This window comes from Nycticebus coucang, chromosome 15, assembly GCF_027406575.1.
Source record: "Nycticebus coucang isolate mNycCou1 chromosome 15, mNycCou1.pri, whole genome shotgun sequence".
Lineage (NCBI taxonomy): Eukaryota > Metazoa > Chordata > Mammalia > Primates > Lorisidae > Nycticebus > Nycticebus coucang.
In genome coordinates this window covers 64,265,518-64,285,874 of record NC_069794.1, presented here as the reverse complement: position 1 = coordinate 64,285,874, position 20,357 = coordinate 64,265,518, and the positions used below count along the sequence as shown (strand labels likewise).

General features: G+C 44.1%; 1 protein-coding gene across 1 annotated transcript in view; it reads left to right on the top strand.

Annotated features, from left to right (window-relative positions):
* The first annotated feature begins 5,443 nt into the window (after positions 1-5,443).
* Positions 5,444-20,357, top strand: part of ERICH6B (glutamate rich 6B) — a 50,510-nt gene continuing 35,596 nt past the window's right edge. The window contains exons 1-4 of the mRNA XM_053563320.1: positions 5,444-6,025; positions 8,674-8,734; positions 11,543-11,585; positions 13,660-13,841. Coding sequence (XP_053419295.1) covers positions 5,444-6,025; positions 8,674-8,734; positions 11,543-11,585; positions 13,660-13,841 — 868 coding nt within the window. The remainder of the gene's footprint in view (positions 6,026-8,673; positions 8,735-11,542; positions 11,586-13,659; positions 13,842-20,357) is intronic.

The following is a 20,357-nucleotide window of genomic DNA, read 5'->3' as shown; positions in this document are numbered from 1 at the left end:
TTACTGTTCTCTGATTGCACTCACCACATGGCTCTGGCTTAGGCAGAGCCCTCAGGAGCTAAATTCTGTAGGAGTCACAAGTGGACAGCAGTAATTGGTGGCTGAGGTTTTAAGTCAAAATAAAGCTGGAGGGACTTTCTTTAAACACAACAGGCTTCTGTACACGAAGCTATAGGTCCCAAGCCTTTCCCTTTTTCTGGAAGATAATTTTCCCTACCATCATCTCATGTATTATTCATACCTCACCTCCTCCAAAAGACATTCCAGGCAGCCTACGAGAAAAGAGGTTCACGTACTGCAGAGCCGGAATGATGGATGAAAAGACAAGTCAGCCACAGGCAGAGCTCCCAGTTTCTGCTATTTCTTAACTGACAAACAGACATGAGAATCCTCTTGCTCCAGAGATGCTTTAATCATAACACTTTCCCCATCACTGCTGTTAAACTGAAATGATGGGAGGCCATTGTTTTGGACTAGGCTCCTGCATAGGCCCCAAGAGAGCAGCCCAAACCAGAATGGAGTCACTCAAGCTAAATGCCACATAATCAAACTGAAACATCCAAAAAGCAAATAGACCCCCAAACAGACTAATTTTTCCTGAAAAGAGATTCCAGTCTACCCAAGTCAGCATAATAAGGAAGTCCCCTTAGCTTTAACCCTTATCGAAAGCAGTAACCTGAAGTAACCTGACATTACCCGATCATTCTGTTTCCTTGTTCCCACCTTACAAAACCCATTGTTCTGCAATTACTCAGTGGGAGCTCCCATCCTGTTTCGTAGAACGGAGGTGGCTCCCATTCGTGAATCACCAATAAAAGCCAATTAAATCTATAATATATTTGTTGTAATTTTGTCTTTTGACATGACCTACCCCCAAATGCTTTATAATGGGTTTTAAGCCTTCCATGAACTGGCACCCCCTTTGCTGTCACAATCCTTGTGTTCCCACTCTCCCTACCCCAGGCAGGTCTGGCTCCTCCCTACCAGCAGATCTAACCTTCTAAACTATGCAGCTACTTGGGAGACATCTCCCCAGGTCTTGGCAGAGAGAGAGGGTCCTTGTGGCAAAGTGTTAGGCAGCTACTACAGAGCTCTGGAGTGAGTGTCACCTCTCAGAGGTGTCCCACCTAGGATTGGTTGGGCTTTTCTACCCCCATCTTGCCTGGTCACCATACATAGGCTGTCCCAAGAAGGTCATAACTACTGGAAGGAGAATGCTGCTGTGGAGACAGATTCAGAGGAGCTGGTCCTGGAGGCTGTCTGTTGGCCACACTCCCCACAGGGGGGCAGAAAGGCCCTCTCGGAAAAGGCCTCTGGGCAGTGCACAACTCTTTAATACTGCCCCAGGCTAATGCTATCAGAATCCAATAATCCAAGGGCTCTAGCTACCCTGGAGGAGGATATATACACTCAATTGCCTATGATAAATGTCCTTGCCGGTCACACACCTCATCATGTTGCATTTGCTTAAAGTGATCCTGGTAGTCTTGTCTGGCTGGTTCCTTAGAATCTTCCCAATCAGAAAGCCAGAAAAAGGTGGGTCGAGATATTTATCTCTTATGTTCCCAGAGCAAATGAGAGGATTCTGGGCCCATTACCTATTGTGCAGAATAAATATTATTTTTAAGCCTTCAGAATGCACCACTCTAGAGCCACCTCTTCTTGGTCTTTCACTCAGTTTTTGGCAATATGTTTATTTTATTTTATTTTGTTTCATTTATTTTATTTTTTTGAGACAGTCTCAAATGTCACTTTATGGTTGAGTGCTGTGGCATCATTATAGCTGAGAAGATACAAGATATAATTTCTATTCTTTTAATTTTGCTGAGGTTTGATTTGTATCCTAGGATGTGGTCGATTTTGGTGCACATACCATGGGCTGATGAGAAAAATGGACATTCTTTAGCTTTGGGATGCTGTGTTCTGTAGATGTCTATTAATCCCATTTGTTCTAGGGTCACATTTAAGTACTTTGTATCTTTGCTTAGTTTCTGTTTAGAAGATCTGTCCAGTTCTGTCCAGAGTGTTGGATGTTAAACTCCCCAACTATTATGATGCTATGGCATTTCATATTGCTCAGACTCATCAAGGTCTGTTTCATAAATCTGGGAGCGTTTAACTTGGGTGCATAAATATTTAAAATTGAAATGTCTTCTTGCTGTATTATTCCTTGACTAGTATAAAGTGTCCATCTTTGACTTTTTTAACTTTAGTTGCTTTAAATCTGCTTGAATCTAAAAATAATATTGCAACCTCTCCTTTCTTCTAATTTCCATTTGCTTGAAATATTGTTTTCTAACCCTTAACCCTCAGTCTTGATTTGCCCTTCAAGGCTAGGTGTGTCGTTTGGAGACAGCATATGGATGGCTCATGCCAATCTGTGCCTCTTCAGTGGTGAATTTGGTCCACTGATGTTTATTGAGAGAATTGGTAAGTGTGATGGAGTCCTATTCATCTTATTTTGTGAAAGTCTGTTGTGTGGTTTTGTCCTTTGCACCATTGCAGAAGCTAAGTTTTGACCTTTAGCTTCTGGGTGTTTACTTTGCTAGTAGTCCATTGTGATTATCAGTGTTGAGAATAAGTCTCAGTATTTCCTGTAGAACTGGTCTTCTTTTGGTGAATTTCCTAAGTGCTTGTATATCCACAAAAGATTTTATTTCTACATCAATTTTGAAGCTTAGTTAATCAGGATACAGAATTCTGGGCTGAAAATTGTTTTGTTTAAGAATGTGGAAAGTGGATGACCATGCTGTTCTGGCTTGGAAGGTTTCAGTTGAAAAGTCTGCTATCATCCTAGTGGTCTGCCTCTATAGATCAATTGGCACTTAACTCCTGGCTGCTTGCAGAATTTTTTCTTTCATCTTGACCTTGGACAGGTTTATTACAATGTATCTTGGAGAGGCTCTGTTTGAGTTGTGATGACCCAGGATTTGATACCCATGTGAAAGGAGTGTGTCAGGGTCTTTAGTAAAACTTGGGAAATTTTCTTTTTTTCTTTTTTTGCAGTTTTTGGCCGGGGCTGGGTTTGAACCCACCATCTCCAGCATATGGGGCTGGTGCCCTACTCCTTTGAGCCACAGGTGCTGCCCAACTTGGGAAATTTTTATTTATGATTGTCTCCAGTAGGGCTTTCATTCCTTTGGGACAATCTTCTTCCCCTTCAGGAATTCCTATTATTCATACATTTGAACACTTCATGGAGTCACGTAGTTCTCTAAGCACCTCTTCTGCTTTCTCTCCTTTTCTGCCTCTTTAACTACCTGGGTTAACTCAAAAACTTTATCCTCTAGCTCTGAGGTTCTTTCTTCTCCATGTTCTAACCTATGTTTGATACTTTCTACTGCATCTTTACATTCCCTGATTGTCTCCTTCATTTCCTTAAGCTCTGTCATATCCTTTCTCTATTCTACATATCTCTCATCCAACTTTTGGTTCTGACTTTCCATTTTCTCAATCATTCCTTTCATTGTCTTTATCATTCATAATTTAAATTCCCTTTCTGTCAAGTCCATTAATTCTTTATAGGTGAAGTCTTCTGCAGTAGCTGCCTCATGGTCTCTTGGGGGAGTTCCTGTTTTGGATTTTTATGTTGCCCAAATTTTTCTGTTTGGGCAACATAAAAAACATTTCTCCTCATATGTTCTTTTTTCTTGTTCGCCTCCTTTTTCCTTCCCACTACCTCCTTTGCTTCAAATTACCTTCTCTCAGAGCTTAGGTCTTCAAGTGTCCTCAGCCTGAGCAAAGCCAAACTCTTCCTCCTGGCCAAATAAACAGAAATCCTTGCTCTTTGCGACAATATTTTGCAATATATTACCTGCACACCAGGTGGTGCTGTAGTTTTTTAGAAGACAGAGAGCACAGTCAGCTACCTCTATGGTCCTTATTCCAAACTTAGTTACCCTCGGTGATCAGCTGATTGTTTCCTCAGCATTCAGACCCTGCTGGTTGGGACCTTATAGCTCACAAGAATCCTTCAGAGGCGGTCTCCTTCAGGGGCCCCCTGACTCCAGTTCCCATGGAGTGTGGGGATCCCTCAGCCTGTCTCAAGAGTGGAGTTCTGATCCTGGCAGGCAAAATTGAGATTACAGTGCTTTAGGCCCCTGCTAAGACCTTCTCATAACCTTCCCACAATGACAGCCCCCTGGCCACTGAGAACTTCTCAGTATGTATGCCTTACCAGCCACCAAACCTATGGCAAGTCCACTCCAACCAGGATTCAAATCTTGGTGCTGTATACTGTTCAAGTCCACCCACTCTTCTAAGCTCCATTCAAAGCACAGCTTCCCCTAACAATTGAAAACTCCAAAACACTTCCTCCCATCCCTGATCTCTGTGGGGGGCCAGCTGATCCCAGCTGGATACAATCACTTGCCTAACTCATCAGATTTCCACTGCCCCAGATCATAATCTGTATTCAGCTTACCACCTCCTCACTGTACTCCCTGAGCCACAACTCTGGGTAAGGTTCCCTGTACCAGTTATGGCTGGGTTCTCTCTTTTTTCCCAGTTCTTCTAGGAGAGCTCAGCTGACCAGTCCTTCTGGTCCACCATCTTGCTCTACCCTTCCTGTTGGTTTTTTGCTTAAGCTGGTCTTGAACTTATGAGTTCAAACAATCCACCAACCTCAGCCTCCCAGAGTGGAAATACATTTTTAAAAAGAAATAGTCCCCATTCCCCACCTTTAAGAAGTTTGCACTGTTGGAAAAACAAACAGGTAAACAAGATAAAACTAGTTACTTTACTAAAAATATATAAGGCACAGGATGGAGCTTGGAAGGCTTCCTGGAAGAGTCAAAATGCTCACAATATTAAAGTAAGTAGTGTTTGTCAGGTAAACTAATAGTGGGTGGTGTGTCTAGCCAAGATGACAGTGTATGTGGCAGCCATGAAATGTGCCTTGCAGACCTCAAACCAAGGAGACCCTAATTGACCAAGGGCCCAACCGCTGTGTCTATACCACCCTGCATGATGTTCTTTCATTGCATTTGTCACTGTGTCTGTATAACCCCACATCTCCCCAAATTTCAAGCTCTTAGAAGATAATCTCTACCTCATTTATTGTGGCAACAAATATTTCTTGGTAAATAAATAAAAACTTTCTCCAATGATTGTACCACTAAACACTGGTCACTTTCCATCCCTCCTCATTTACTACACATTGTGTGATAATTTCAAAGGTTTTACCTTCATTCCATCTAGCGCATTGAGGGTAAAGCCTCTTTCGCTTTTTTTTGTACCTTTTCAAGGGCCACCATGTACTGATTTCCATAATTAAAGAGATCTCCAAAGACTATTGAATGAAATGAGTGAACAAAAATGGGTTTAAATCAACAAGCAGTTGCTATTACTGACTAATAAGAGTTTATTCCTTTCTTGGTTACCAGGATGAGGAGGTGACTTTGTCTGCTGTTGAAAGAGTCCATCTGCTCACTGCCTCCCCAGTATGTCTGCTGAAAATAATCAGCCATCAGGAGCATCATCTCCTCACTCTCCCACAGCTTCCCCGCATTCCACACAGAGCTTATCTACAGGGGAAGAGAATACTGAAATAAAACTAGATGAGGAAAGTTGTCAGGATGAATCTCTATTTCCTAAAGAGGAAGAGTATCTGGAGGAGGAAGAGCACTTGGGGGAGGAAGAGTTTCAGGAGGAGCAAGAGCATCTGCAGGGGGAAGAGTATCTTAATGGGGAAGAGCATCTGGAGGAGGAAGAGCATCTGGAGGAGGAAGAACATCTGGAGGAAGAAGAGCATCTGGAGGAGGAAGAGTATCTGGAGGAAGAACAGCATCTGGAGGAGGAGGAGTATCTGGAGGAGGAGGAGTATCTGGAGGAGGAAGAGCATCTGGAAGAGGAAGAGCATCTGAAGGGGGAAGAGTATCTACAAGAGAAAGAGTATCTGAGGGGGAAAACATATCCATATGAAGAGTCTCTGCTTGAAAATTATCTGAAAGAGGGTGAGTATCTGGAAGAGAGCAATTATCTAAAGGAGGAAAAGTATCTACAAGGGAAGAGTACCTGGAAGGAGGTGAGTATCTAGAGGATGACCTCTCAGAGGATAGTAGTTGTAATTCACCACAATAGCCGGGAAGGGGGGGACCTGAGATGTAGGCAAAGCTCAAATTTTCAGCCTGATTCACAGTGCTGACAGGTAGAACACCCATTACTGTCCAAGCTACAATACCATGCCCCAAAGTGTTATGTCAGCAAAGCTGACAGGGAGACATTGTGAACATAAAAAACCTGTTTAGGATAAGAATAAGAATTTGTAAGCTTTGCTTTTTCTTATTGCACAAGTAATACATGTTTATTGTGGATATTTTAGAAACTATACATGAGCAAAAAGAAGAAAGCAAAAATTACCACCCCCCAGAGATAGTAATCACTTTCCACACTTTTAGGTATTTCCTTCCAAGGCTTATTTTATATATACATGAGAACCTCCATAGTTAACCACCTCTCTACATTGACCCCACTCCTTAAGTTGACCTAATTTTTAATAGACTAGACATGCACCATACGTATGTATCAGTACAGTAGGCCTAGTCCTTATGTTGACTACTTCCATATGTTGACCAGTATGATATAGACCCTTGGGTGGTCAACTTACAGAGGCTGTACTGTGTACATACACACACACACACACTTCCCTCTCTTTTTGTAAAAGAATCGCACATTATATAGCATTTGTAACCTGCTTTTTAAAATGCCTTTATTTATATATTTATACAAAAATTATAATTCCATATAAATATTATATACTTATATGAATATCATTTCATAATTCATAAGTTTAATTTACTATGTTAATTTTTCAATAAATCATTTTAATGTTCCATTGTATTGGATTGATACACCGTAATTTTTTTTTTTTTTTTCTGGTAAGACATTTCACTGACCCCTTATTATCGATCATTTATTGCTTCTGATTTTTTGGACTTTTTTAAAAACAGAACTTTGGTGAGTATCCACATAGCTAAGTTTTATCAGTGATCTCTAGTTATTTCTGTCATCAACAGACGTAAGTATACTTCTCATGGTACTGTTTGGTCCCCTTAAAGAAATCATCTTTATGGATATGTGACTTTGAAGAGATTTTTCTTATTCTGTGGCTAACATTTTCCCAATACTGTTTCAGCGATTAGCAACACTTCCTCAAGTTGGGCTTTATTACTTGGCAGCAGCCTCCTTGTGTGGTTTGCTAGGTATGGCTGATGTGCGTTCACTCATAGACCCACATGGTATCTGCTCTTGATGTTGTGTCTGCATGGCCATATTCATCTAGTACAGAAATTTAAATCTCGTTAATCTCTATCGTCTTGATGTTGGCTTAGAAGTAGAGCCAATCTAGTTCTGCTATCCACTGCAAGTATCCCAGGCAGCTTGATTTTTTTAAATGCTTAAAAATCTGATCACACACTATCTTCATCCTAAAAGTTGAATGTTCTCAGCAGGCACACAGACATTATATTTTTACACCCCTTTCCATCAAATTAGATCTACCATCCTTGATTCCTACTCCCCTCATGAAAGCTTAGTTGTTGCATTGAAGAGGAAGTAACATTGCTGGATGACTCTATTCTGTGTGCCTCTACCATTGCAGTCTCTCTTGGAACCCTACTATCCCTGCTTTTCAAGAACCAAGTGTAATTCTAATACTGAAAACTAGCATTCAAGGTTTTTTCTCTTGCACAGTATGAATCAAGTATTCTTAACATGTACCCTCTACGCACTGGATCTTTGTAAATATATTACCCACTAGAGTAGGACAAATACAATGTGGTCAGGTGAATGGAACTGTGCATAAAGCAAAAGCTTTCAAAATAAATGTTCTGCTACTAAAAATTGGAGAGGCATGGAAAAAACTATAGGGAATGCTAAAATGCCTTTCAAGTCACGTGGGAAAATGTTTTGGTCTATGAAAACCCAGAATACCAAGCCACATTGTAAAAAATAGGGTAAGAAAGGGTTTACAAGAGATTTATTAACTTTTCAAAAGAATTTCTATCAATATTTCTTTCTGCAGAATATTCTCCTAACACCCTTTTTTATTTTTGAGACAGAGTCTCACTATGTTGCCCTTGGTAGAGTGCCATGGTGTGTCACAGCTCACAGCAACCTCCAACTCTTGGGCTTAAGTGATTCTCTTGCCTCAGCCTCCCAAGTAGCTGGAACTACAGGTGCCCACCACAATGCCCAGCTATTTTTTGGTTGTAGTTGTCATTGTTGTTTGGCAGACCCAGGCTGGATTCAAACGCGCCAGCTCTGGTGTATGTAGCTGGTCCCCTAGCCACTGAGCCACAGGCGCCGAGCCGCTCCTAACACCTTTTAGACGTAATTTTGTTTATACCCTTTGCTGAATCACAGTGCCTAACAGTGTCTTCCTAACCCACAGCACATGCTCAGTACATGTAAATTGAATCAAATGATCACATCCATTTCATAAAGCCAGGTACACACATGTGCATTCACCTGCACATACATTTACTTTTTTAAACTTCATGAATTGGCATCTATAAAATGAGCTCAAGAAATAACAAATGGGTTTTCATCTGTCATGCTGATGCATTGATTCCTAGAAGTCAGTGGTGAATCACTAGGTTGAGAAGAATTCCAAGGCCTTCTCTGGGCTTAGCAGGAAAGAATGCTGTGATCAACTAGTGATGTCTGCCACAGGACCAGGCAGTGGAGAGGGAACATGAGTGCCATTTATTTGTCTGCTTGGTGGCAAATAGGAGTCTGTCACAAAGATCACATTTTCTTTCTCTCTCAAGAGCTTGACTTTCCAGGTTTGAAGGCCAATTTTCTCCTACTCACTACTTAGACGAGCTTGGGAAAAGCACTTAACCTCTCTGTGTCTTGGTTTTCATCACTGTAAATTAGGAGCAGCAATAGGCCCACTTTATAGGATGTTTGGGGAAATTCAAGGGGTTAAATTATGGAATGCATTATGAGCTATGCCAGGCACATCACATTTTTAGCCCATGTAAGTGTTTGCTATTAGTAGTAGTATTACATTACCTTATATATTATTATTCTCCTGCCATTGACTTATGACGGCCACACTCCCCTGGACTCATTTCCCCCACTTTGTGAAATGGACATAACCAAAAGACAAGATGCAGTGAACTCAGGTGTGGGAGGGATCTGCATCCTCCCCACATCTACTCTGCAGGCAGATCAACTCCAGAGATTCCCAGTGCCCTGGATGAGCCTGGTTAGTCAGACTAACAATTTCCACACTCCTGTCTTCTTTAAAGGGATGGTCTTCTCCCATAGTTTGTGACGGATTCCAATAAAATTAAATAAGCAACTTGGATATACATGCAGCATCATTGCTAACGACTAACTGATAGTCACATCTAACTGGCCTCCCAGGGAGGTTCCAGATATAGGACATAGAACACGGGTATGAACACCATGGTGTCAGAGTCAGATGATCCAACAGTGCGGTGCCTGTGACCTCGGGCAAGTCCGTTGCCTTCTCTAGGTTTCAGTTTCATTTCCCCATGATCAAAAACACCTTTTCCCCAGTGTGGTTGTGATAGTTAAATGAAGTAACATATCTGAAAATGCTTTGAAAGCTTTCCACACCGTACAATTGTAAGGTATCAAAGCTCACAAGAAGGAAGGTGCTAGACAACCTACATGGCTCTTCTGCTGCCATAGAACGTGCTATGGAGTGAAACCACCCCATAACAAGATCTCTTTTGTTTTTCTTAGAACCCAGACCTTCCTAATGATGAATTCTGCTCTGTGGTAAATAATGCTGTAGAGAAGTCACAGTATGTTGACTTTGATCCATCATGTTTTTGCCTAGTAGTATTTTGATATGCATCGTGGGTTAGATTTGATTTTCTTTACCCTGCTGGCTCATCAGCATCTCCAGTACTATTTGGCCTAAATGCTATAATTCAGTTGCCATTTCCAGTTGCAGGTTGGTGATCTGACTACAATTTCCAACAGGGAACCTTGTCTGTGTATTTTAGAAGAAAGGTGTAAGAGATAAGGCAGGGATGGGAGAGCCGGCCAACTCTTTATGAGGAAGGCTCGTAGTTTGTGGCCTTGATTTGGCACCTGGGGTTGAGGGGCATGGGCTGAGCCCCAGGGCCATTTGCCTCCAGCCTCACTGTGCTGCCTACAGACAGCATCACGTTCTGCACCTGTCTTGTCCCAAAGGATGTTGGGGAGCAAAGTCCAGTGGCCTACGGTGCAGACTGTACATGTCACAGTCTCCCTCTCCTTTAATTCTTCCAACCATAATCCCCTCCCCTCCACTTCACAAATGAGAAACCTGGAGTTAAAGAGAGGGTATGAGCATAGCCCAATATTACAGAAAATTATCAGAAGATCCCAGACAGGCTCCTAAACTTTCTCTTCTCTTCTAGTGACTTCTTTCTTTTCTTCCTTCCTTCTACCTTTCACCCTTTGTTTCTGCTTTTTAATAATTTGTGTGCATAAGAAAATGCCATGAAGGCTACGTTGAACAGTTTGATGAGAATATTTCAGATTGTGTATGAAACCAGCACATTGTACCCCTTGATTGCACTAATGTACATGGCTATGATTTAACAATAAAAATAAATAAATAAAAATAATTCATGTGCATATTTTAATTTTAGAAAAGTGACATCAAAGAAACAAAATCTATTCTTGTTCCTTTCTTTTAAAAATAGAAAATGTGAAAAATAAGTACAAAAGCATCCCCCAACCTACTATCATCTAAGCACAAATAAAGCTAATTCACATTTAACTGATTTTTTTCTGTCCCTCTACCTGTATTTTTTGCATATTTGATAGTGGTGGTCTTTGTCATGTGATTTGATTTTGTTTTTACTGTTTTAAACATGCTGTTTATATTTTACTTTTTAAACTTAGTATTGTAACTTTATCATTTGCCCATGTTGCTTAATTTTTATAGACATGATTTTAATAGCTAAGAATATCCCCCCAGTAACATTCTGTTGCCTGGGCAAACTATGGATGTGTGTGAGTGTTCAACATTTCTGTCTCAAATGCAAATTTTCTGATTCTTACTCTTCTGTTGCTTCCACTGTTGCCATTCTCTGTCACTACAATTGGTGGCATATTTTACCCCAACTGTACATAAAATTCCTGATCTCATTTTATTGATGACAATCAGGTGATTAAATTACATAAGGAGAATCTTTAAAATTAATAAAAGTTCTTTAAACATTTATATCCTCTGCACCTTAGTCATCTCTGCTGGACAGACATCCTTTGTCCCAAGACAGAGAGTAGCTTCTATAATAGCCAAAGAAATTAGCAAAGCAAACTCAACCTTCTAACAGCCATGATTTATTCAAAATTATCTTCTTGAGTTATCTTATAAAATTTCAGCCTGATAAATTTTAATGGAAAACATTAACAGAAATAATACTGATGAAAAGTGAAAACAGGAAATTTCTATAATCGGGACCCTCTCCACCTCAACCCCAGCATCACCTACTTAACAGCACATTTTGAAATAGAAATATGCTTTTTTTTGCCAATATTGCTTTTCTGTTCCTTTTGTTTTTTCCAGAAGAACTCAAGGCATTGAAAACCAAGCATCATCTTGACACACGGTAATAATTTTCTTTTGGGATAAATTAGACACTATGTTTTAGGCACCTTTGGAGACCCAAAGAGGAGAAATGGGATTGGATAGGGAGTGGGGCAGGATAGGGTGAGGGGTGCAGGTCTCTTGAGGAAGAATGAGTGTAGTGGGAACTCCTGGAAGCCACAACCCTGCTCACACTACCACTCAGTCACTCACTAGAGAGGAACAAGTCCCAGGTTCAAAGTCCTGGGCACCCAGAATGTTCAGAGTTGAAAGGGCAGCAACCGTCTGAGTCTGGGGAGATGATCCCAGCCAGGGAGATCAGCAAAGGGCTCACAGGTTGTGCTCTCAGAAAAGCAGATCAATGAATGCTGGAAAGAAGTTGCTATCAATCTAGGAGAAGAATAAGCTCAGGCATATTTCCAAACTCTGAATTATCGTTCAGTGAATATTCCTTAAAATGCTGCTACAAGACTTGGCTCGCACTAGATGGTTAATAAAACATCTGTGGAATAAGTTAGTGAATGCCTTCTACGTGCCCAGCTCCGGAAAGACCAGTGTTGGGGCACACAAGGCTCCTAATCCACGGCCCTGTCCCCGGGTCTCGTGCCTTACAATTCCTCCCCAAAGAGTGCTCGCAGGAGCTTGGGGCATTCATCTCCACTGATGAAGTGGGCCGGCACTCACTAGATCTAAGGAGAGCACAACCAGTTTGGTTACAGTGAGAAACAGAAATGAAATCCTAGCTTTGCTGAGTGGGGAAGCCACAGGGTATGACTTGGGGGCACAGAGCTTCCCACAGGGCTGCCCCTCAACCTGGCAAGGTGACCCCCACTCTGACTCTGTGCTGGCCACTTTATTACCCCCCTCACATCTCCAGAGGCTCAGCAAGGCATCTGACAAGTAGCTCTCCCTCTCCTGAAGCAAGTTTAGCAATGTGGCCAGACAGCAAAAAGGTAGACAAGGCCAATCAGACCTCCTTAAAGGTGATGGAGAACTGGACCTCCAGGCCTCCGCCCAGCCAGCTGTGTGCAGAACTGGACCTCCAGGCCTCCACCCAGCCAGCTGTATGCAGAACTGGACCTCCAGGCCTCCACCCAGCCAGCTGTGCACTGCAGCTTAATCTCCTTATGCCTCATTTCATCTATAAAGTGGGGAGAGGAGCTGTCTCCTCCTCTCTCCCTTCACCTCTTCACCCAAGCCCCATACTCTAGCCCTCGCCTCCTCCCCACCCTGCATCAGGAACCCTGACCTGGATAGGGAACAGGCACATTTCACTTGCCCTGTGAGACCAACAACAGCAAGTATCCAAAGTGCCTCTGTGGTAATGCAGGAGCCAGCATTTAAGCTCAGGTCATCTCGCACCAAAGTCTACGTGTTTTCTACCAACCATAGTCACCACTCACTTATATGTTGGGCATTTTCCCTGTGCCTGTCTCTGCCCATCAGGAAGTTTACATGAAATAACACTCGGGCTTAGACACCCTCAGAGACTCCCCTTATTCATGTGTATTATAGTTTCCTGCCCCCAGGTCAAAGCCAGGGATTACTGAGCAGGAACTCAGTGTAGTTGGGGTGTGGGATCTCCTCTCTTGAGGCTAGGCTGACAGATAGCAGGGCCCCACCTCACACCCAGTGCCCTGCCCTCAAGCCCTTTGGCAAACTTTCTTGGTGGCAGTATCTCTGATGAGCCTGCTGCAGGGACAGACCTTGGTACTTGCTTTTTTAAACTGCTGTGGCATTGGAGTCAGTATTTTTTCCACTCAGCTCGCAGCCACTATGTGGCAGGAGGGGGCCACCAGAATGAGCAGAGTGTGAGCCAGGAAGAAAGAAGAAGGTCCTGGAGCATTACAGCGTCAGCTGTGGCGGTCTGCCCGCTGGCCTTCGAATGCACCCATGGATCCTTTCCTTGTTCTGTAAAGCAGCCGTGGCGATGTGTGGCTCTCTGCCCACTGTGGCATGTGGGCCTATTTTCCACTGTCCCCAAGCTGGTCCCTTTTAACCTCTTGATGTCCGCCATCTGGGACTAGTCACCGTAGAATGGGTCTCCGGGGCTGCCCCCATCTAGAAGCTGACCAACCTGTGCTCCCCTCTGCCAGGAGCCCAGACACCGACTCCTCTCAAGCCACCACTCCCTCCACTGTCTCACGGACCAGTGAAGTTACCTCTTCTCACGTCTACGAACCTGTCATGGGGTCTCCTTATGTTCCCCGGACGCCTTCTCCACCCCTCATGGTAGACAAGGCCAATCAGACGGAGTGGGCCTACGAGGGCGTTCTGGGTAAGGGCAGCTGCCCCGCCACCGGGCCGGGCTGTCTGCGGGCTGGGGGGTGGCCTCGCAGCATCTTAAGAAACAGTGTGGCACAAGCATCCTCTCTCATGCTAACCACGGTCTGCTGCTTCCTGGCCATCTGAACTCATATTCTGGGTAAGGAGTTAACTCCTCCGCCAGCCCTGCTATCTCTTCCCCCCCACACAGACCCCCTTGGAGAAAGATCATCAGCAAAGAGCTGAAACAAACAGCTTCGTTGCTCTTTCTCTGCCTCCTCCCCTGTTCCTTCATTAGTCTCCCCGTTCTTGTTCTATGTGAACGCAGCACCATTTCCCTCAGGGACACAGGCCATTTTCTTCCCAGATTACAGACTGGGGGGAGAGGCCATATCCACATAATCATGTGGACCGTGGCAAATGGGACCCAGCCCACCTCAGACTGTCTCAGTGTGCTGCCAGTCCTGATGCAGAACCAGCCAAAACCACGCATGTAGTGGACGTCTGTGTCTACAACGAGGAGACGCACAGCAGAGAATCCAGCAAGATTGCACTAAGGGTCTTCATTCTCTACCCAATTATGCCCCCAAGGCCCTCATTCTAGGGTCCTGGGGGTGGAAGGCTGAGCAGCATGTCTCACCATTCTTAATCATTTAAATCCTGCCTGCGTGAGGTCAATCCATCACTAACTCACAGATTTATTTCACATCTGTAGTCATGGCGGCAGGAAATGAGATTCCTCTCCACCTCACCTCTTGGCCCCTATCTGTGCCTGCTAAATTCTATAGCAAAAATTATTTAAATGAAATTAAGAGGCAGAGGACAGGCAGCACGGGCCGAGGAGTGTCATGGAAGCTACACTGGCTCATCTGGAACATCTCTCAGCATGTGTGTCCTCAGGCAGCCTGGAGAACTGGAACCATGCAGTCAGTGAGCACTACTGCTGGGGAAAATCTGAGCATGTAACTAAATATTCATAAGCAGGATTCTGAAAGTCATTTACTGGGTAATCACCAGTGCAGTGCCAACGCCAGGCTTGAAAGAGCATGGAGAGGAGAAAGGGGACCAGAAAAGGCTGGGTGTGATATCCTGTTGGTGCCAGTGTGGCCACACTGAAACCCTTGTTTCATTTCTCTGCTCAGTCAGCCACCATCCTTTTGGTCTTCGAGCGTAATTAATAGAGCTAGTCATGCCTGTATTAAATCTCAGTTGTAAGCACCATGTGTATTTGATCTTTATGGGTGTGTTCTGCAGCTGTGCGTCTCTCCAATACTGAGTTCCTTAAAGCAAACTTATGCTGAGTTTAGCAAAAGTCTGGCCACGCACAGTAAATGTCTACCAATCTAATACCGTGACTTTGGCAGCCTGAGCCAAAGCTATGAACTATTTTGGAGTCTCGAAGCCAGGATCAGTGACATCCACATCCCTACGGTTACCTAGGAGGATGGTCATTTGAGCAGAGATTGAAACACAAAGAAAAGTTGGCAATTTCCTGAAATCCATGAAGGTTTTTCTTTCCCCTTCTGCCTATGGTTTTCGGTCTCTTTCTGGAAAGCATTGGTGGTAATAGATACATTGTGTTCAGCCAATGGAGTGGAGAAAGTATGATGAAGAGTGACAGAAAATGTGTAGACTTAGCAGCCCTCAAGTCACCGCTAACTGCCAGGAGGATATTTATGGGCTACATAGCTGTCTTTCCACATCAGACCTGCCACCCTTTGGAGTTAATAGGTTTCAAGGATTTATCTGGGTATTTTCTTGCATATTTGGTTTGAAGTTCTCCCAAGAAAGCCCTGGAAAGGAATATTCCATCTCTTCTGGCAGCCTTTCGGGTCAGGGAAGCCAGATCCTGTGACCCAGGCTAAGAGGGAGAGAATCTGGCAGGTGAGCCCATCGCACTTCCTGCCATGCCGTCCACCTGCTGATTTTGAAATGGTCCCAGTTCTCAGCTCCATCAGAGTACCCACACTAACAAATCCCAGCTTCAACAGGAGCACCAAAAGGGAGCATCCACGTTCTGGCGCTTAGTCTCCAACTCAGGATGACCTCATGCTTAAGGAGGTGGCAGAGGAGCAGGACTTCATGAGGATGACAAGAAGGAAAGCTCCTCAGGAAGGCAGAGGAGCCAGGAGGAGATAGGGGAAAGAGACACAGGGACCTCAATCCATGGGCAGCGGGGAGGGGCACACGGAGCAGACTCCTGAGGATTCCCAAGCCTGGCACATTCGAGAAAGAATCTGCTCTCAGCCCAGGGCAGAAGCTGCTCAGACACCTGTTGGAGAAACACAGGTGGACATGGCAAAAGTAATCCACAGGGCTGGGAGCACAGGGCTGAGGCCAGCAGGAGCGAGGAGAGAGGAGGCCAAGTGTGGGCACCATGGACAGGGTACCCTCTCACTGGGCACTTGTGAAGAGGCAGCGTCCTAGCCTTTATTGGAAAACCAGTCTAAGACAGGTTTTTCCAAATCTGCATTCTCAGTAAGATCCTCAGAGGGTGCTTGGACACACAAACAATGGAGAACCAGGAACCTCCAGCTTGGGAAGAATGTTTGGGTGATAGGCTCCTGTTTTAAACCATGTCTTCATTACGGAATTGTTCCACCCTGATGGGTCAGAAACAGTATTTCATATGGCCTAGCCCTTTTCAACAAACAGAATTTCAAACCAAATATGTAAGAAAATACCCAGATAAATCCTTGAAAACTATTAACTCCAGAGAGTGGCAGGTCTGACGTGGAAAGACAGCTAAAGGCACAGGAGAAACCTCGGGCTCCATAGAAGGAGGTGTTCAGAAAGCCCCGAAACCCTATTTATGGCTTCACATGTCCATCTATCCAGGCACAGAGCAGGATCATAAACCAAGAAGTCCAGAAACTCTCACACAGAGTGTTTTATCCACGCTCGCAGAAATCCTCAAGATTTAGTGCCTGACACATAGTCAGTACCCATAAATATTTGTTAAATACTTGGAAGTTGTGGTTGAACCCTCATCTGATTCAAGATCAGATCGTGGTAATAAAAGGATATGTCCTACTCCATAGAGATAGTGTTGGTAGAAATGTGTGTACATGTGCATCACGTAGAAATGGGGGTGAAGACAAACAAGAAAGGGGAAAGTGATACTTCAAGCCACTTGGCCAGATGGAAAAGAAGTCTGGAAAGCTCTCCAAAGTGCAAACTAGTATGTTTGCACAGATTTGACTTCAGGAGAGTTGGATTTTGAAAGATGATTTGACATGCGGAGGTTAAAAGGACAAGGATGTTCCCAACAGTAAATATAAGAAAATGGCTCTGAGCCAGTGTGGTGGCTCATGACTATAATCCTAGCACTCTGGGAGGCTGAAGCAAGTGGATTCCTTGAGCTCAGGAGTTCAAGACCAGCCTGAGCAAGAGCCAGACTGCATCACTACTAAAAATAGAAAAACTAGCCAGGTTTTGAGGCAGGTGCCTATAGTTCTCAGCTACTTGGGAGGCTGAGACAAGAGGATTGCTTGAGCCCAGGAGTTTGAGGTTGCTGTGAGCTATGACGCCACAGCACTCTACTGAGAGTGACCTACTGAGACCCTGAAAAAAAAGAAAAAGAAAGGAAAAAGGTACTGAACTTTAAGAATCGTGTGGGCGGCACCTGTGGCTCAGTCGGTAAGGTGCCGGCCCCATATACTGAGGGTGGTGGGTTCAAACCTGGCCCCGACTGAACTGCAACCAAAAAATAGCTGGGCGTTGTGGCGGGCGCCTGTAGTCCCAGCTACTTGGGAGGCTGAGGCAAGAGAATCGCTGAAGCCCAGGAGTTGGAGGTTGCTGTGAGCTGTGTGATACCATGGCACTCTACCGAGGGCCATAAAGTGAGACTCTGTCTCTACAAAAAAAAAAAAAAGAATAGTGTCAGGAAAGCTGAATCTGGGATAAACATTCTTACCAAAAAGTAACAGTAATAATAATGACAATGATAACACAGACAGCAACAGAAGACAGAGGCCCTTTTAAGATACGATTAGGGCAAAAAGATCAAGATTGGTAGGCTACTGCTGTGTAGTGCAGTACTGATGAGTGATTCCGAGAAAGTCAAGTTCTTCCATCGCTGTTTAATTTTGACTTCACCTTGAAGGAAAATTATCCTCAGATTAAAAAGGGTACAACAAAATTAGGTAAGAAAGAGCAGAAACCAAAGATTGAGGGATAAAAATCAGAAAAGAATGATAACTGCTATCTCCTCACATAGATAAAATACACCCCAGAACATATGGACAGAATAGCTTAATCATGTTTCTGGTTTGTTTTTTTGTTGTTTTTTTTTTTTTTTGTAGAGACAGAGTCTCACTTTATAGCCCTCGGTAGAGTGCCGTGGCCTCACACAGCTCACAGCAACCTCCAACTCCTGGGCTTAAGTGATTCTCTTGCCTCAGCCTCCCAAATAGCTGGGACTATAGGTGCCCGCCACAACCCCAGCTATTTTTTGTTGTTGTTGTTGCAGTTTGGCCGGGGCCGGGTTTGAACCCGCCACCCTCCAAATATGGGGCTGGCACCTTACTGACTGAGCCACAGGTGCCGCCCATGTTTCTGGTTTTTGAGGAACTGTTAGAGATTGGGGAAATGAATCTGTGACCAATCTGGGGCAAATATTGAGAGCAAAATGACCACAAGAAGCCAGCCTCGGATCAGTAAAAGCAAATCATGTAATACTAGGTTTTAGGTCATTTTTTTGACAAGGTTATTAGATCAGAGAATGGTGGAAACCTCCTAAGGCCAAATTCCATTACCCATTTCATTTCCAAAGGCATCTTGATATTCCTGGACAAGATAGAGAAATATTAGATGGGTGCTAATGTAAGATGGTATTATCAGTAGAGGAAAGTAATTGAACACCATCCTGTTTAACAGACCAGAGTCAACCCAGTGTCCAGTGACAGTCATGGGGCTCTGTCCAATACAACACTTTTATGATAGACTCAATGCAGAGGTAGAAGGAATATTTATATTTGTAGATGCCCTGAAGCCATTGGAGGATGAGGATAACACAATCAGATTCTAAAAGATTTTGACAGGTAGAAACATCAGAGCAGAGTTAGCTAGATGAAAGATACTGGAAATTGATATTACATCCTGCTACTTACTAGGTCCCCAAAAAACAACGGGATGGAGAAGTACACAATGGAGAAGTCCTGTTTGTTTGCTTGTTTGTTTGTTTGTTTGTTTAACACAGAGTCTCAAGCTGTCGCAGTGGGTAGAGTGCTGTGGGCATCACAGTTCACAGCAACCTCCAACTCTTGGGCTCAAGTGATCCTCTTGCCTCAGTTTTTCTATTTGTAGTAGAGGAGGGTTCTCACTTTTGCTCAGGCTGGTCTAAAACTCCTGAGCTCAAGCAATCCTCCCGCTTTGGCCTCCCAGAATGCTAGGATTACAGGCGTGAGCCACCACATCCAGCCTAGAAGCCCTGTTTATCATAGGTACTTTATTCAACCACAAGCTCAACAAGTAGGTAGCATAATTAATATGACTGCCAGAAAAGTTAACATAACCAAACACAACTAAAAGTTATAGCCAGGCATGGGGGCTCATGATCATAATCCTAACACTCTGGAAGTCAAGGAAGGAGGGTCACTTGAGGCCAAGAGTTCAAGACAAGCCTGAGCAGGATCAAAACCCAAGGAAGGGAAGGGAAGGGAAGGGAAGGGGAAGGGAGGGGAGGGGAGAGGAGGGGAGGGGAGGGGTAGGGAGGGAGGTGGGGAGAAAGGAAAAATTAGCCAGGTGTGGTGCCACAGGCCTGTAGTCCCATCTACTCAGGAGGCTGAGACCAGAGGATAGCTTCAGCTCCTGGGAGTTTGAGGTTGCTGTGAGCTATGATGAGACCACTGACCTCTAGCCCTACAACAGAGCAAGATTCTGTCTCAAAAGAAAAAAAAAAAGGAAGCTATATAAAAGGGATTAGGTCCTGCTCTCTGCTCTCTGCTCTGCTAGAGCAGAGCCCTGGAGAGCCAGTCCTGGAACAGTGCACTCCATTTGAGGGACACCAAACTCTCTGAGGATTTTCAGCAGCTTGGCAGGGCAGCAGACCAACTGTTGAAGCAAAGGGAGATGTTGAGTCTGGTAGACACACGACTTTGAGATAGGAAAATACTTTTAAATATTTGACGATCTGCCTTGAAAACTAAGGCCTAAGTCTTCCCATCTGGATGAAGGGCTAAAACAGGACCACTAATGGAATCTCAGGGAAACATTTTAAGGAGGTGGCTTCTAACGGTCAGAATGATCTGATGGTGCAGTGAGTTTTCTTGAAATTGGAGAGTTCTCCACCTGTGACGCACTCAGCCTCACGCTGAAGATCTAGTGGGCACCGGATGGCACTTGTCCAGAGGCCCCTGCTCCCAACACCACAGGCCAGACCAGAGTGGACACTCTCAGAAGCAAATGGAGCAAGTGCTCTTGCTTTGTTGTCATGAACTTGCTAGTCCCAGCTATTAAGAATGAAATGGAGCGTGGGTATGTGCATGGATATGTCCGCATATGTTTAGGAGTGGGGGGCAAGAACAAA